This window comes from Hyla sarda, chromosome 6, assembly GCF_029499605.1.
Source record: "Hyla sarda isolate aHylSar1 chromosome 6, aHylSar1.hap1, whole genome shotgun sequence".
NCBI lineage: Eukaryota > Metazoa > Chordata > Amphibia > Anura > Hylidae > Hyla > Hyla sarda.
Window position 1 is genome coordinate 18,668,754 of NC_079194.1, and position 15,914 is coordinate 18,684,667.

Below are 15,914 nucleotides of genomic sequence, written 5' to 3' on the forward strand. Positions count from 1 at the left end.
GGCTGTCCGGGCATGCTGGGAGTTGTAGTTTGGAACATCTGGAGGTCCGCAGGTTGAAGACCACTGGTCTATAGTATCGCCCAACCTCTAGTGATGCTGCCTGCAGTCACTAGAGGCCGCCGGATATGTAACTTCTTCTGGGATAAGCACGATGACATCCTGTAGGTAGAGTGGTGTCCTGCTGCCTCTAGTGGCCATAGAAAGAAGCTACAGGGGGCCCAGGAAAGGGAGAATGCTACCTACAGGAGATCTTACATATAGGGGACAAACTACCTTCTGGGGTGGGGGGACGGGACTAACTACAGGTTGGTCCTACCTATTGGGGGCAAACTACATACAGAGGGGGATCCTATACAGGAACAAAGCTACGTACAGGGGGGCAAACTACCTGCAGGGGATCTTACATATTTTGGGAAATATGTAAGGGGGGGTCCTACATCCAGAGGAAAGACTACCTACAGGTTGGTCTTACCTACAAGGGTCAAACTACCAACAGGGGGGTCCTACATCCAGAGGGAAAACAGGGGGGGGGGGGGCAAATTATCTACAGGGGATCTTACATATAGGGGAAAACTACCTTTAGGGGGTCCTACATCTGGGGGGGGGGGGGGGGGGGAGAACTACCTACAGGTTGGTCCTACCTATAGGGGGCAAACTACATGCAGAGTGGACCCTATAAAGGAAGAGAGCTACATACAGGGGATCTTACACATTGGGGAAAACTACCTATGGGCCCCCCCCCCCCCATGGTCCTACATCCGGGAGTAAAACTACGTACAGGTTGGTCCTACCTAAAAGGGGCAAATTACCAATAGTGGGGTCCTAATCCAGAGGGAAAACAACCTACAGGTTAGTCCTACCTGCGGGGGAGACTAGAGGGGAACCCTATACAGGAGAAAGCTGCCTGCAAGGGGGGAAAAGGGGAAAAACTACCTACAGGGGATCCAACATATAGGCAACATACTTATGCAGGAGGCCTACATCCAGAGGGGGAAAAACTGCCTACAAATTTGGGGGGTAAACTTCATACGGGGGGGAGTTGGTGTGTCCCACTGTATACATTTTACCACTAGGTGTGCCCAGAGCTAAAAAAAATAAAATAAAAAAAAATAAAATAAAAAAAAAACACTGCTCTACCCTTTAAATAGCCAATTAATTGTCATTATGGGGAAACCCCTAAATCTAAATGTAATGTCCAGCTGGATTATGTTTCAATAGTAACATGGCTGCTATGACATCTACGGAGCCAATAACACCGGCATCACCTCTAGTATAGGGAAAGGATTCTTCTTACATCATCTCAGACATAAGACCTATAATAAACCTATACACATGGGATATAACCACAGCATGTGATCCAAACAAAAACATAACACCAAAAATACCATCACACAAATATACACATAAAAATACATAAAAACAGGCCAAAAACACAGGTAATTATAAATCAGGGGTCTAGATAGGAAATATATGTCGGGGGGGGGGGGGGGGTCTATATAGTAAGTGTGCCATAAGGATACATGCAAAAGAATTAATACACAACAGATTCCAGGTAGAACAGGATAAAGTAGAATACAAATAGTATAAGTATAAGTATATCCTCTCCACAGAACCCCAGACACGTGTTTAGCGGACATTAGTGGTCAGTGGAACACGTTGCCGGGGGTTCTGCAGAGTGGCTATACTTATACTATTCCTGGTCTTTATTAGTGTTTTACCACTTTGTGCATTTATTGTTAGGGATACTTTTTTGGGTTCTACTTTATCCTCTTATACATAGAATCTCTTGTGCATTCAAGGGGTTATCCAACATGAGGTGCTTGTGTTGGTGGTAAATGGCCATGTCCCGTGTCCTCCATCACACTCCTGCATTGTTTTCGGGAAATGGCAACTTCTGGTTTCCTTGGCCTCCCTCAGACTACAATCCCCAGGATCCTTTGTTTCAAGGTGGGAGGTGCAGGATGTGGAATTCCTATCGCCCGACGCCTGGGACATGCAGTTCCGGGTGCCAGGCAGGTGAATTTTTCCAGCCCTTAGCCCGGCTTTGGCGAAGCAGGGCTGGACCTGACAAGCATGGCGGCGCTCAGCAGTCTGTATGGAGAAGGCTCCCGACTCCTGCCCGCTCAGTACTCTGCAGCCCCCGGCTGATTTCAGTAGTCGGGGGCCGCCGCTAATAGCCAGCATGCGTCGATCGCCGCGGATTGCTATTAACCCTTCAGATCGCCGCTGTCAAAGCTGACAGCGGCGTCTAAAAAGGACATGTTAATGCTCCCTGGTGGGCTAGTGAGGTGGTTCACCAGAGAGCGTGATCGTGGGGGGCGGGGGGCCATCCACTATAGAGGTAGCCGTGGGCTTACCTCTGCTTCCTGGTGTACGTGGCTCTGTCATTGATAGAGCCTTGCTGGACTAGGCTCTATCAATGGATTGCAGAGCACACAGATCTATGGAGTTCAATAGAACTCTACTGATCTGTATGAGGAATCTAATGATTCCTCCTAAAAGTCTAATAAAGGGTAAAAGAAAAAAGTTTTAATATAAGTTTAAAAGACACTCATTAACCCGTTCCATGTGAAAAGTTCAAATCACCCCCTTTTTCTATATAAACCATGTAAACATAATAATAATAATAATAATAAACATATTTAATATCGCTGTGTGCGTAATTGTACGAACTATTAAAATATAACAGTTTGTATCCCATATGGTAAATTACGTAAATTAAAAATAAAATAAAAAAAAAAAAAAAACTGAATTGCAATTTTTATAATATCCCAGAAAAAAAAAAGTTAAAAAGCGATTAAAAAAAGTCAGTTAAATACCAAAATGGTACCAATACAAAAAACATTATGGTGCAAAAAATTAGCCCTCATACAGCCTGGTATGCGAAAAAAAAAACTTAAAAAAAAAGCTAAAGGGGTCAAAAATGGCAATTGAAACAATTCGAAAAAGTTCAGAATTTTTTTTTAATTAGTAAAACATGACGGAAACTATACAAATCTGGTATCGCTGTAATCAGACCGGTCTAAAGTATCAAAACAACAGGTTATCTCAACCACAAGGTAAATGGCGAAGAAAGAAAAACCACCAATTAGCAAAATTATCTTTTACTATTTCAATTTCAATTCACAAATATATATATTATAAATTATATATATTGGTTTGGAGAATATGTTATTGAAAAATTAAAAGTATTATTATAGTAGGTAGTTATGGCTATTATAGGGCGAGGAAGAAAAAACGAGCGTAAAGCAAAAATTGGTGCGGACAAGTGGATCGTCATGAGGGACAAGTAGATTTTGCTCCATTTTAGTCCTGTGGACAAGAAGTTTTTTTATTAAAATTTCCAGACCCCTGAGGTGACTAATTTCCCTCACACACATCGCTAGCCCCACCCATTGCAGCACAGCCACGCTCTCTTTGATCACATGACTTGCCCGGCATCACCTGACACACAAGCTGTGGATCTGTGTGATGATGAATACACATGTGCGTCGGTAATGTCATCAGGGGGCGGCCTCACACACAACAGACGAAGCAGTCAAGCCCCCTTTCAGCACCTGACTTATGATGTATTGTCTCGGGCCACAGAGCAAGCTGGGAAAGGTCCGGGACAACACTCATTTTCGGGAAAAATAAAGTCAAGGTAATGTGATACCAGCCACCAAACACAGGTAAGTGAAGTATATTAGTAACTAGACTAACTTTGCTGCACCCTCTCTCACATTCAAGGAATGAAAAATCCTGGAATACCCCTTTAATTCTTTTGCATGTATACTCTTTTGGCATGCTTACTATATAAACCCTCCCATATACTTCTGTTATATACCATTGTTACTTGTTTTGTTCTCCATTTTTTTTACTCATGTAAATTTAAGTATTATTGATCTAATTAAAGGGGTACTCCGCAGCCCCAGCGCTCGGAACATTTTGTTCCCAACGCTTAGAGCGAGCAGCGGGGGTCGTGACTTCATGGGCACGCCCCTTGCGACGTCACACCACGCCCCCTCAATACAAGTCTATGGGAGGGGGCATGGCGCGATGTCACGACCCCCCCGCCGCTCGCACCCAGTGTTCCAAAAGAACGTTAGGTGCTGCACAGAGATCGCGGGGGTCCTAGCTGCGGGATCCCCCGTGTTAGGGGATAAGATGTCTAGGGGCGGAGTACCCCTTTAAGTCTTGTTTTCATATCGTACTATCTTTCGTTTTTTTTGGCAGTTCTATCGTCTCAGACATGTTCTCTGTATCGGAGGCCACCAGAAATCCCCCTATTCTAAAAACAAGCGAACAAGACTCCGTTTGTTTCTTCCAGGACGGGATTTAGTTCTCAATGGAAACAAATCATAACTTTTTTTTTTACGAGAGGGAAATTTACAGACGTAAACAAGTCATTTTGCTCCCATTAGGCTTTTACAAGGCAGAGAGGCTAAAAGGATTGAAGTCCAACACATAGAAAAGCTGAAGGGTCAAAAATACATGTTGTATAATACAGTGGTCCCACAAGTTCCAATATTAATTGGTTCCACAACGACCATTGTACGTTAGGACCATAACTCTATGGGAACCTGGTAATTGGTTCTGAAGCCTCCAAAATGTCATCCAAAAAATAGGAAAAAGTGAGGATTAAAGAAAAATAAGTAGATGACTAATATAGATAAAGCAAATCCTTACAAATCCTTAAAAGAAAGAAAGATCTGCTGGGAGCTGTAATCACTGTCTATGTAGAGCACAGGAGCTTCTTCAGGGTCCTGTACAGTACACAGTGTCCTAAAAAAGTAACTGTAGGGGGCGCTACCAGACACCAGTCAGTGCATGCACTTCAGTAATACAGGTAAAGAGTACAGAACATGTAATACCTCCCTGTACTGTAGGGGGCGCTACCAGACACCAGTCAGTGCATGCACTTCAGTAATACAGGTAAAGAGTAGTACAGAACATGTAATGCCTCCCTGTACTGTAGAGGGTGCTACCAGACACCAGTCAGTGCATACACTTCAGTAATACAGGTAAAGAGTACAGAACATGTAATACATCCCTGTACTGTAGGGGGCGCTACCAGACAGCCAGTCAGTGCATACACTTCAGTAATACAGGTAAAGAGTACAGAATATGTAATACCTCCCTGTACTGTAAGGGGCGCTACCAGACACCAGTCAGTGCATACACTTCAGTAATACAGGTAAAGAGTACAGAACATGTAATACCTCCCTGTACTGTAGGGGGCGCTACCAGACAGCCAGTCAGTGCATACACTTCAGTAATACAGGTAAAGAGTACAGAATATGTAATACCTCCCTGTACTGTAGGGGGCGCTACCAGATACCAGTCAGTGCATACACTTCAGTAATACAGGTAAAGAGTAGTACAGAACATGTAATACCTCCCTGCACTGTAGGGGGCGCTACCAGACACCAGTCAGTGCATGCACTTCAGTAATACAGGTAAAGAGTACAGAACATGTAATACCTCCCTGTACTGTAGGGGGCGCTACCAGTCACCAGTCAGTGCATGCACTTCAGTAATACAGGTGTTTTACCAGTGAATGTCCATTCTGATTGGTCAGTTCTTCCGGCCATTGACATATTTCACAGATCTGGACTGTCTGTACATTGTATATTGAGTCTGGTTTCAAGTTACAATGGTCCAGAAAAGACAACTGTATGTTGAAGCTATAGTAAGTTGACGGATCACTGTATTGAATATTGTACGTTTTCGTAACCACTTCCCCCCTTCCCATAATTTTGCAGTAAAAATATGGTATAAAGACAAACTCCACCCACAAGCATTGTCTCTCAAGCCCCCCCCCCCCCCCCCCCCGACTACCAGGACAAACCCCTGTATACAATGAAGACGCCAATCGGGAGCCGGAGTCTATTCAATCAGTAGATCGGCAGGTGTCCGAAGGGTCGGGACCCGCCAATCTTATATCGACGGCTGATCTTAAAGGGGTACGCCACTGTCCAGAACATTTAGTTCCGAACGCTGTTTGAACGCCCCCCTTGTGATGTCATGCCACATCCCCTCAATGCAAGTCTATGAGAGGGGGTGTGGCAGATGCCCCTCCCATAGACTTGCATTGATGTGACACTTTGTCCTGGCTTTCAGCGCCCTTGTCTTGTAAGCCATGCCCCCTTCTGATGTCACAAGGGCAAACCCCCCACCCCCTTTCTAACAGTCTCAGAAGTGAGGACTGCTGGGAAATGTAGTTTTAATAGGTTGCGCAGGTGAAAGGAGCTGAGATAAAATGGAGCAGTGTGCAGAGGAGGGCGGTACATCGGGGAGCAGTGTAACAAGCCAAGTACATTTCACACTATGTGGAGTACTAACAGAACCCCAATTCTTCGCTCCGCCCCCCTTTGAAGGGGTACTCCGCCCCTATACATCTTATTCCCTATTGAAAGATCACAAGAGACCATTACGATCTCTGTGCAGCATCCGGCGTTCATTTAGAATGCCCCTCATAGACTTGCATTGAGAGGGTGTGGCGTCAAGAGGGGGCGTGGCTGAGAGGTCACGAGCCCCGCCGCCCGAACATTGAGGCAGCGTAGTACAGTGACCCCCCGACCTACGATGGCCCCGACTTTCAATCATTTCATCATACGATCACTCTCAGAGACCATCGCATGTTGAAGGCAGCATCAACATACGATGCTTTTGTATGTCGGGGCCATCGCATAAACGGCTATCCTGCAGCGCAGACTGCTTCAGCTGCCACCGGATAGCTGTTTATGGTGCCCCGTGTGGTCCGCTGACGATCACTTACCTGTCCTCGGGGCTCCGGCACGTCCTCTTCGGGATCCCCTGCATCGTCGGCACTCTCCATCGTCGTCATCACGTCCCTGCGCACGCCATCCCGTCATCCAATAGGAGCGGCGTGCGTAGCGATGTGATGGCGGCGACGGAGAGCGAGGATGCCGGGGAAGCAGAGGCCTTACCGGAGCGTCGGGGACACCACGGGGACAGCGATGGACGGCGACATCCAGGGCAGCGGTGACGAGCGGTGACGGTCCAGAGCGGCAGGGACATGCGAGTATAACCTCCAATACCAGTGGTCATCAACCTGCAGATCTCCAGATGTTGCAAAACTACAACTCCCAGCATGCCCGGACAGCCGTTGGCTGTCCGGGCATGCTGGGTGTTGTAGTTTTGCAACATCTGGAGGTCCGCAGGTTGTAGACCACTGTCCTATACTTTTACATTGCACGGATCCCTCAACATACGATGGTCCATTTGGAACGGATTACCATTGTATGTTGAGGGACCACTGTACTATCCCTTTAACCTGATTGTAGCAAAGGCAAGGTATCTTGTTCTATTCGGAAAACCTGTTGATGACCAAAAGAAAAAAAAAGAAGTATATACGGAAACTATTGGAGCATCGGAAGAGATGGCGGCAACTTAAAGTAGAACTCCTGTGAATATTTAATATAATAATAAACACTAACTTTCCTCCCTCCCTCAATGCCGCTGATATCGCTCTACCGTTCTCCGGCCCCCGGTCCTCCTTTCGGCTTTTAGTGTGATAGTGTGTCTGGGCCCGTTACATCACACAGGATGGGACTTTTATTATGATATTTATATAATTACTTTTATGGTGATATTTACCATTGACCCTAAAAGGGGTATTCGGGGTAAAAACATCTTATCCCCTATCGAAAGGATAGGGGATAAGATGTCTGATCGCGTGGGGGCTTGCCGCTGGGACCCCCCCGCAATCTACCTGCAGCAGCCCGCATTCTCTGCGGCTGAAGTTTCGGAAACCTCCGGGCTTCCGAGACGTGGACGTGACGTCACGCCACACCCCATCCATTCATTTCTGTGGGAGGGGGCGTAACGGCCGCAACGCCACGTCCCTGTCTCAGAAGCCCGGAGGATTCCGAAACTTCAGACGCAGAGAATGCGGGCTGCTGCAGGGAGATTGCGGGGGTCCTAATGGCGCCCCCCCCCCCCAGACATCTTATCCCTTATCCTTTCGATAGGGGATAAGATGTTTTTGCCCGGAATACCCCTTTAAACTCTTTACCCCAGACATCAATACTTGTCAGCACTCCTCATCCTCTTGGCCTGAACAGCAGCCTTGAAATTCTTGTGAATTCTTTTCGCTATTCACCTCTAACCAGACGGTAGAGGAATAATAATAAGGAGGCAAATCCGTAATAACATCAAGTCCAGATCTCAATCTGAAAGCTCGGCTGGAAGGGACCCAAAGGTGCCTGTCTGGGTGACCTGAACTATGGCGCAAGCAGAGACAGACACCAAGAGGAGGCAAAACAGGAGAGGAGTTCACTAGTATGATCGACTCCTACATGTGGTACTGCCAGGTGTAGTATCGGTTTAGACTCCTATAAGTGGTATTTCCTGGGGGGTAGTTAGGTTCTACGGATTGACCGATTATCGGTTTGGCCGTTATTATTGGCCGATAATCGTGATTATGGATATGCTGATAATGCCCCGCCCCGAGACAACCATCGCCGCCGCCGCCCCATTGCCTCCCCCCATCCTCTGCCCACATACCGCCGCTGCTGCCCCATCACCTCCCCCATCCCCGGTGTTATAATTACCTGTTCCCGGGGGTCCACGATCCTTCTGGCTCCTGCGCTATTGCTGTGCGCTGCGCTAATGACGAGTGATGTCCCCAACGCGACGTCACTGTCAGTGCACACAGTGACAGCGCAGGACGCCGACGCAGCCAGAAGGATCACGGACCCCCGAGAACAGGTAATTATAACACCGTGGACGGGGGAGGCGATGGGGCGGCGGCGGTATGTGGGCAGAGAATGGGGGGGGGGGTGGTATGTGGGCAGATGGGGGGGGGGGAAGGCGATGGGGCAACTGTGGTGGTTAGACTGAGGAAAGGCAGGGGGAGAGAAGCGGGCAGCGGCGGTGGTCTCTGGCACCGCAGAAGCCGCTGCAGTTCATTGATTTGAAATAGCCTTTAACTTATACCGGAATATCGGTATAAGTTATCGGCTATCAGCCTGAAAGGTAACAGATTATCGTATCGGCCCTAAAAAAAAAAACGATATCGGTCGATCCCTATTAGGTTCTCACTCCTTTATGATCGGACAACTGAAAAGAAACAACCCCAGATAATATCCTATTAGAGGTAAGGGGAATGCAAAAGATGGTCCTTTTGGCCGGCTCTCTGGAGTAACTCAATTCCGGTTGAGAACATGGAAACCGTGTTCACTCTCTGGCTCCTCTCTGCTGGGCAATAGGTAAGTATAAAGTTCAATAATTATTATAATAATAAAAAAGAGGGCCCCCCCCCCCCCTATTGTGAGTTACCATGGAGAGCAGCGGACTGGAGATACTGGAAGTGTCAATCACCAGACTAGTGGTCTTATGCCATAATACAATGGATGATAAGCCCATCATGGCCGCAGGAACAGTAAGCAATGACCAGCAGAGACCCCCGGAGTGTCAGTGCTGGGGGATGTGAGAGGTGAGTGATGATTGTCTCATTAATGTAGAATATTTCCTTCAGATACTTTACCGGCCTAAACTCTAAGCTGATTGTTACATATTTATTCCTCACAAAAATTAAAGGTTGTGCGTCATAAGAAAAGAACCTATTGTTCAAGCACCTATATTTCTCTCACTAATATCTGTTGCTCACTTGGTTTGTCATTCTGTGCTTTGGAGGGGCGTGTCCTCATTCTACATGATTTATCCTCCTCCCTGAGTCTGCTGTGCTGGGTCTCTTCATCCAATGAGTGGGGGCTGCTCTGTAACCCCTTCCTCTCTGTTTTCATGCTGCAGTCTGATAGGACAGGAGTGAGCACAGAGGAGTTCTACTCCCGCCCCCTCAATGGACTTGGTCTCTACCTGTGGTTCAGCTGGAACTCATTATGCCAGGGCACCCAGAATATAAAACAACAGAGGGGACTCACCTGCCTCCGTGCCTTCAGTGTCCAGGTATGGCGCTTCAGTACTCCATGGTCAGCATGTCACACTAAGGCACAGCTAATTGCCAACACAGTGGCTCAATGCCTATGGCCAGCCGAGACATCGCTGCGGGAGGCAATTAGCTGTGCCAAGATGTATAACATATAAATCTGACAGCGCCCATTTAAGAATTTTTGGGAATGTATATAATTCTGAGATCTTGCAGTTTCTATTTTGGTCACTAGATCTAAAACAAAGTTGAGCCTTCCTATTCTGTACATATCACTTCCCAGCAGTCTCCTTCCTATTATCACAGGCAGGAGGACAGTAAAAGGTGACACCAGTGTATAGATAATAGATGTATGAACAATAGCTCTTGCTCACAGCTCTGCCTTCCCCTCCCTCTAGAACAGTATTTCTCAATCAATATATAACAGTATTTTTCAATCAATATATATATATATATTATAATAAAAATTAATTCATTAATAAAAAAAAAAGATTTAATACAAACAGATTAGGAAAAAACAAATGATTTTTCAGCATCTGACTCTAGGATATTAGATGCCACATTCCCTTTAACATTACGGGACGATCTCCATTATTACAAATGACATATTCACACATAAATCACAACCTGCAGTTTAATCTTCCATCCAGAAGTAAAATCTCAAGTTAAAAAGACTTTACAAATTGTCATCAGGTACCTCATGCCAAACAGAAACCTCCAGCTAAGATGATTTAGTGCTCCAGAGCCTCGCTCCGCCATCTGATATTCATCAGCGCGTGGCAGCGCAATTCTACAGAACTGTAAAGTCTTCTTTTATTTCAGCTTGTTAGACTTTAGTGGCTTACGAATCATTATGCAACATTACAGATGAGAAACGTCGGCCGGATCCCCTCTCGCCGGCCGCCATAGATTACGTCTACTAAAAATATATTTGATGCAAAAAATACTGAGGATAATGCCCTCCAGGCAGAAGCTACTGAAAGAGATTATTTATTAAAAAAAAAAATAAAAACGTACCCATCCCCAGTCCTCCACAGATCCTGTTCTCCATCGGGTCCCCCGATCCTCCCTCTTCTTCCAGCTTTCAGGACGGACACTTGTTGCAGGACCTGCCACTTCAGCCAATAACTGACAGACATGGGACATCGTTGCCACCAGTGAATGGCCAGGTCGGCAGGTCCTGCAACAAGCGGCAGTCTCATAAGCCGGAAGAAGAGAGAAGATTGGGGGACCAGATGGAGAACAGGAGCCGTGGAGGACTGTGGATAAGGAAGTATTTTTTTCTTTTTGTATTTAGTTTTTATTTTCTATGGTTTCTTGCAACAACCAGACCACATTTATGCAAAGCGATACAGGCCACGTGATGCTGCAATTTTTTGCTTCTACACCCATAATGTCCCCTAATAAACATTTCAAGTGCAGTTTGTGCCAAACCAACACTATTGATCATATAGACTGGGTAAACCCATGCAAATTTATGCTTTAGTTCTCACTACAATATCTACTTTGCTTTAAATGCGAATTTTCCTGCGGATTTCACCCCTCCTATGCTGACAGTGATTACATCATAGGGAGAAGTCTGCAGGATGCTTAAAAGGGGTACTCCAGGAAAAACTTTTCTTTACATATCAACTGGCTCCAGAAAGTTAAACAGATTGTAAATCACTTCTATTAAAAAATCTTAATCCTTTCAGTACTTATGAGCTGCTGAAGTTGAGATGTTCTTTTTTGTCTAAGTGCTCTCTGATGACACGTGTCTCGGGAACTGTCCAGAGTAGAAGCAAATCCCCATAGCAAACCTCCTCTACTCTGTGCAGTTCCAGAGACAAGCAGAGATGTCAGCAGAGAGCACTGTTGCCAGACACAAAAGAACAACTCAACTTCAGCAGCTGATAATTATTGGAAGGATTAAGATTTTTTTTATAGAAGTAATTTAAAAGTCTGTAACTTTCTGGAGCCAGTTGATATTCCTGGAATACCCCTTTAAAGGTCTGCAAAATCTCATTCACCTTGCTTGTTCTATAATCACAAGTTAAAGGGGTACTCCGGTGGAAAAAAATTATTAATTATTTATTTATTTTTCCATTCAACTGGTGACAGAAGTTAAACAGATTTGTAAATTACTTCTATTTAAAAAATGTAATCCTTCCAGTACTTACCAGCTGCTGTATGCTACATTGGAAGTTCTTTTCTTTTTGAATTTCTTTCCAGTCGAACCACAGTGCTCTCTGCTGACACCTCTGTCCATGTCAGGAACTGTGCAGAGCAGGATAGGTTTGCTATGGGGATTTGCTCCTGCTCTGGACAGTTCCTAACATGGACAGAGGTGTTAGCAGAGAGCACTGTGGTCAGACAGAAAGGAAATTCAAAAAGAAAAGAACTTCCTGTGGAGCATACAGCAGCTGATAAGTACTGGAAGGATAAAGATTTTTAAATAGAAGTCATTTACAAATCTGTTTAATTTTCTGGCACCAGCTAATTTGAAAAAAAAGAAATAATTTTTTTTCCCACCAAAGTACCCCTTTAAATCTGCTTCATTTTCACTGCAGGTAAATGTTAAAGAGTCCATAGTTTTGTTTTATACTTTGAATGGGGCTGCAAAATGGAGATTGCACCTTGCATGCAGCAGTCAAGCTATTTCCGGCACCCAAAAAAGGTCTGCACTGTGCCTGGGACGATTTAGGATAAGTCTTCACGTGGCAGATTATTCTGCAGAAAATCATCCACAAGTTTTTCTGTAAATCTGCAGTAAAATCTGGAGCATTTTGCCCACATGCGAATTTTACCCTTAGGCTCAGTTTATTCACTGTGATGTTTGTTATGAAACCTCAATGTGTAGATCAGTGGTCTCAACTGTGGCCCTCCAGATGTTGCAAAACTTCAACTCCCAGCATGCCCATGTCCGGGCATGCTGGGAGTTGAAGTTTTGCAACATCTGGAGGGCCACAGTTTGGGACCACTGGTTTAGATAGACCTGATGATCCTCAAATTGACTCAATTGGCTGGTAATAAACCTTGTGTGTAGATTCTGTCTTTGTCCCTTAAAGGGGTACTCCGGTGGAAAACTTAAAATCAACTAGTGCCAGAAAGTTAAACAGATTTGTAAATTACTTCTATTTAAACATCTTTACCCTTCCAGTACTTTTTAGCAGCTGTATGCAACAGAGGAAATTTGTTTCTTTTTGAATTTCTTTTCTGTCTGACCACAGTGCTCTCTACTGACACCTCTGTCCGTGTCAGGAACTGTCCAGAGCAGCATAGGTTTGCAATGAGGATTTTCTCCTGCTCTGGACAGTTCCTGATACGGACAGAGGTGTCAGCAGAGGGCACTGTGGACAAGACAAAAAAAAGAAATTAAAAAAGAATAGAATCTCCTCTGTAGCATACAGCTGCTAAAAATCACTGGAAGGGTAAAACATTTTTAAATGTTTAACTTTCTGGCACCAGTTCATTTAAAAAAAATAAAAAATAAAAAAAATGTTTTCCACCGGAGTACCCCCTTTAAAGGATAGGGGATAAGATGCCTGATCGCGGGGGTCCCCCTCCCATAGGCTTGCATTGAGGGGGCGGAGCGTGACATCACACGGGGGCAGGGCCGTGACGTCACAATGCTCAGGCCCCCGTGATTGCCAGTAATCAGACCCGGAGTGAACGTGCTCCGGGGGCTGATTGTAACAGGGTGCTGTGTGCAAGATCACTGGGGGATCCCCAGCGATCAGGCATCTTATCCCCTATCCTTTGGATAGGGGACAAGATGGCCAGAATACCCCTTTAATGTAATGTTGCTCCATTTTAAAGGATGGATTTATTTGGCCAAGATGGTGGCAGATAATCCCACAACTATGTACAGATCAGAAAACACGGGGCCGCTGTGTCTATAACCTGCGCGTACTTGACGTCATCCAGCGTATTGATGTGACACTTACCCTCTCCCCGCTGTGGCTATAACCCGCGGGTACGTGACGTCATCCAGCGTATTGATGTGACACTTACCCTCTCGCCGCTGTGGCTATAACCCGCGGGTACTTTACGTCATCCAGCGTATTGATGTGACACTTACCTTCTCGCCGCTGTGGCTATAACCCGCGGGTACGTGACGTCATCCAGCGTATTGATGTGACACTTACCCTCTCCCCGCTGTGGCTATAACCTGCGGGTACCTGACGTCATCCAGCGTATTGATATGACACTTACCCTCTCGCCGCTGTGGCTATAACCTGCGGGTACCTGACGTCATCCAGCGTATTGATATGACACTTACCCTCTCGCCGCTGTGGCTATAACCTGCGGGTACCTGACGTCATCCAGCGTATTGATATGACACTTACCTTCTCGCCGCTGTGGCTATAACCTGCGCGTACTTGACGTCATCCAGCGTATTGATGTGACACTTACCCTCTCCCCGCTGTGGCTATAACCCGCGGGTACTTGACGTCATCCGGCGTATTAATGTGACACTTACCCTATCGCCGCTGTGGCTATAACCTGCGGGTACCTGACGTCATCCAGCATATTGATATGACACTTACCCTCTCGCCGCTGTGGCTATAACCTGCGGGTACTTTACGTCATCCAGCGTATTGATGTGACACTTACCCTCTCCCCGCTGTGGCTATAACCTGCGCGTACTTGACGTCATCCAGCGTATTGATGTGACACTTACCTTCTCGCCGCTGTGGCTATAACCCGCGCGTACTTGACGTCATCCAGCGTATTGATGTGACACTTACCCTCTCCCCGCTGTGGCTATAACCCGCGGGTACTTGACGTCATCCGGCGTATTAATGTGACACTTACCCTCTCCCCGCTGTGGCTATAACCCGCGGGTACTTGACGTCATCCGGCGTATTAATGTGACACTTACCCTCTCCCCGCTGTGGCTATAACCTGCAGGTACTTGACGTCATCCAGCGTATTGATATGACACTTACCCTATCGCCGCTGTGGCTATAACCCGCGCGTACTTGACGTCATACAGCGTATTGATGTGACACTTACCCTCTCCCCGCTGTGGCTATAACCTGCGGGTACGTGACGTCATCCAGCGTATTGATGTGACACTTACCCTCTCCCCGCTGTGGCTATAACCCGCGGGTACTTGACGTCATCCGGCGTATTAATGTGACACTTACCCTCTCGCCGCTGTGGCTATAACCCGCAGGTACTTGACGTCATACAGCGTATTGATGTGACACTTACCCTCTCCCCGCTGTGGCTATAACCCGCGGGTACTTGACGTCATCCGGCGTATTAATGTGACACTTACCCTCTCGCCGCTGTGGCTATAACCCGCGGGTACTTTACGTCATCCAGCGTATTGATGTGACACTTACCCTCTCCCCGCTGTGGCTATAACCCGCGCGTACTTGACGTCATCCAGCGTATTGATGTGACACTTACCCTCTCCCCGCTGTGGCTATAACCCGCGGGTACTTGACGTCATACAGCGTATTGATGTGACACTTACCCTCTCGCCGCTGTGGCTATAACCCGCGGGTACTTTACGTCATCCAGCGTATTGATGTGACACTTACCCTCTCGCTCTTTATGGAGCCGGTGACCTCCTCATCATTGAGGTGCCGCTTGAACTTCGGAGGCATGGCGAATGGTAGGGGACAGAGACGAGAAGGTTAACTACTTTATTATTCAGTCTGTGGGTCCTGTAAAACAAAAAGGAAAATCATGGGAATAATAATAATTCATGATAATAATAATAATAATAATAATAGGTGAGATTTTTCTATCACTTTGCACCCAGGATAGATATAGGGGGAGATTCATCAAGACTTGTACTGAGGAAAAGTGGACCAGTTGCCCATAGCAACCAATCAGATCGCTTCTTTCACTTTTGAAAAGGCCTCTGAAAAAGAAAAGAAGCGATCTGATTGGTTGCTATGGGCAACTGGTCGACTTTTCCTCAGCACAGGTCTTGATGAATCTCCCCCTATTAGACAGAATGATGTCCTATAGTAAACGAGCGCTGATCTCACTGATCCTAGAGCGTTGGGCGGAGATGGTT

The 15,914-nt window shown here is 46.2% G+C and overlaps 1 protein-coding gene across 1 annotated transcript in view; it reads right to left on the reverse strand.

Moving 5' to 3' along the window:
• The window catches only part of VAMP4 (vesicle associated membrane protein 4), a gene marked incomplete in the record, with an annotated part of 32,170 nt that extends 16,620 nt beyond the window's left edge, over window positions 1–15,550 (reverse strand). Inside the window, 1 exon segment of the mRNA XM_056523251.1 lies at window positions 15,430–15,550. Coding sequence (XP_056379226.1) covers window positions 15,430–15,495 — 66 coding nt within the window.
• Between the last annotated feature and the right edge of the window lie 364 nt (window positions 15,551–15,914).